The sequence below is a fragment of the Loxodonta africana genome, chromosome 11, assembly GCF_030014295.1.
Source record: "Loxodonta africana isolate mLoxAfr1 chromosome 11, mLoxAfr1.hap2, whole genome shotgun sequence".
NCBI classification, from domain to species: Eukaryota; Metazoa; Chordata; class Mammalia; order Proboscidea; family Elephantidae; genus Loxodonta; species Loxodonta africana.
The window spans coordinates 44,354,508-44,357,304 of NC_087352.1; the positions used below are offsets into that span (position 1 = coordinate 44,354,508).

The window sequence follows — 2,797 nt, forward strand, 5'->3', positions numbered from 1 at the left end:
GAATGAAGTCAGAGCGCCCCCCCGCCCGCCGTCCTCCCCGCCCCCTCCGCCGCCGCGCGCCCGCCCGCCGCCCTGGGGTCCCCGCCGAGCCGCCGCTGCCGCCAGTGACTGCGCGGCCGGGCCTCCCGGCGGTCCCCGCTCCGAGCGGGCTGCGCGCGGGAGCAGCGGGGGGCGGCGCGCAGGGCCCGGAGGCGGCGGAGGAGAAAGGGTGCGCAGCCTGGAGGCGGGGTGCGCCGTGGGGTGCAGCGGAAGCGGGGGTCCAGGGGGGAGAACTTCGTAGCCGTCATCCTTTTTAGGAAAAGAGGGAAAAAATAAAGCCTCCGCCCCGCCTTCTCCCCACCCCTCGCGGCACCACACACAGCGCTGTGCTCGCGCGGCCCGGGCCGGCGTCCGCCGCCGCGTTGCTCCAGCGGCTCTCCGGGAAATGCTCGCTGCTCGCAGTTTTACCCGAAGAGGACTGACTCCTGTCCCCGCCCGGTCCTCCAGCGTCCCCGCCCCGCCTGTCCCTCTCCCGGGGAGGCGTGCAGGGCCCCGCGGAGAGCGACGCCTGTGCCCGCGCGCGCGTGTGTGTGCGCGCGTGGAAATTGCCCAGAGGGGACATCGCTGGACTTCTGCAAATACCGGACTGAAAATTGTAATTCATCTGCCGCCGCTGCCTTTTCCCTCGTGCTGGGGATTCCTACTGGTTGACATTTCTGTGCAGCAGAAGTCTGGGGATCATTCTGGAAATTCTTCTGATTTTTAACCCCCCGCCCCCCAACTCCTGATTCCTCTGGAAGTTTCTCAGCAGCTCTAACTGGAGAGCTCAGAAGATTGATGGGATTCTTGCCTTATGCGTTTATTTGTACAAAAAAGGAAGCTTGACAGAGGATCATGCTACCCCTAAAAAATACAAGTAAGTTCTTTGCACAGGAAATGGGCTTCATGTAACTTTTGATGGAAACATTTGAGATTTTAACTTTAAGTGCATTCGAGTAAGTTGGATTTCCAGGCAGTTGAATCCATTCTTTTGAGCTGTGAAACTTGTAGTGTGTATGTCCCGCTTGCACCCGGTGTATAAAGGAAAATGCACCTGATTTTGACTATGTCTTTTTTTTTTTAACCTTTCAGCATCACGGAGGAAGTAGACCTATAGTGCAATAATTATTCATAATAATAACGTGCCTCATGCAATAAAGATCCAAAAGGAATTTAAATAAAAATTTCCTGAATCCCATGCCAAGGGGGAAACCCCAGAGTCAAGAGTTCCGCGTGACTGAAGACACCCCCTCTTCCAAGAATGCAAAGCACATCCAATAAAATCGTTGGATTATAACTCTTCTCCTGGCTTTTGGGGGCGCGGGTGGGAGCGGGGCCGAGCGGGAAGGATGGCGCACGCAGGGAGAACAGGTTATGACAACCGGGAGATAGTGATGAAGTATATCCACTATAAGCTGTCGCAGCGGGGCTACGAATGGGAGGCTGGCGAAGCTAGCGCCGCGCCCCCCGGGGCCGCTCCCGCGCCGGGCGTCCTCTCTTCTCCGCCCGCGGCGCCCCGGGGCCCGGACACCAGGACCTCGCCGCTCCAGGCTGACCCGGCCGCGCAGCCGGCGCTCAGCCCGGTGCCACCTGTAGTTCACCTGACCTTGCGCCAGGCCGGCGACGACTTTTCCAGGCGCTACCGCCGCGACTTCGCCGAGATGTCGAGCCAGCTGCACCTGACTCCCTTCACCGCGAGGGGACGCTTTGCCACGGTGGTGGAGGAGCTCTTCAGGGACGGGGTGAACTGGGGGCGGATTGTGGCCTTCTTTGAGTTCGGTGGGGTCATGTGTGTGGAGAGCGTCAACCGGGAGATGTCGCCCCTGGTGGACAACATCGCCCTCTGGATGACTGAGTACCTGAACCGGCACCTGCACACCTGGATCCAGGATAACGGAGGATGGGTAGGTGCATGTGTGGTTGAATGGGAGTCTGTGCTTGAGGTCTGAGGTTGGAGACGCAGTGGTTGATGTGTGGGTGGACTCCGGGGTCAAGGGGAGTCTGTTGAGAAAGCAACCAGGTTACTTTCTTCCCTGCTTCCCTCCTTCTTCCACCTAACAAGGCTTTCCCTGGCAACCCTTCTGTGATAATTTCTTCCGCCGAAGGGGTTTTCCTTGAGTGTCAGCCGTTGAAGTTCAGTGATCCAGCATTGGCTTTCCAGTAGGTTCTTGTGGTAAATGGGATCCCTTGAATGTTTCTCAAGCCTGTGGTCCAGGCAACACCCCCCCAATCAGTTACCTGGCTCAGGTAGCTTGTTGACATTGGCGATTTCCGGGGTCACTCATGCCTACTGAACCAGACCCCAGGGTTCGGTCTTGACAATTTGCATTTAAACAAGTTCCCCCGAGGGATTCTTCTGTGTGCCAAAATTTGAGAACCACACAGAAGAACAGACTCCACCAGAGGACCAAGGTGATGTCTTCTTTGAATCACTTAGTAAAATTTACCCAAAGAGGAAAACAAATATATCCTCTTTCCGTGGAAAACTTAGCTGTGTTTGTCAAGAGGTAAGTTGCCATTCCAGAAGTCCTTGGACACTAGCCTACAGTGTGTATCACATTCCCAGTGGGCGTGACAGTCTGTCTTGAAGAATGTTAGATATAGATGTTTTGCCTTAACTCCTTGGTGACAGAATTTGCATCGGCTGCATGCATCGTGGGCTATTTTTATAACTAGTGTATGATTTAAAAGTTTATTAGAATCTTAGTGTCTTTTACTTTTCACCACCTAGAATCCACATAATTTTGTTGTCTCCTCTGCTAAAAATGCTTACATCTAG

The 2,797-nt window shown here is 55.4% G+C and overlaps 1 protein-coding gene across 5 annotated transcripts in view; it reads left to right on the forward strand.

Annotated features, from left to right (window-relative positions):
- Positions 1 to 226: 226 nt before the first annotated feature.
- Positions 227 to 2,797, forward strand: part of BCL2 (BCL2 apoptosis regulator) — a 208,406-nt gene continuing 205,835 nt past the window's right edge. The window contains exons 1-2 of one of the 5 annotated variants that reach the window (XR_002784789.2): positions 227 to 895; positions 1,111 to 1,922. Coding sequence is in view for 3 of the 5 variants with exons in the window: in XM_064294419.1 (XP_064150489.1) it covers positions 1,368 to 1,922 (555 nt within the window). In the remaining 2 variants the exon portion in view is untranslated. Of the gene's footprint in view, positions 2,526 to 2,797 lie in introns of all 5 variants that reach the window. The other 4 variants (XM_064294419.1, XR_002784790.2, XM_023543745.2 and 1 more) reach the window with 4 other exon arrangements.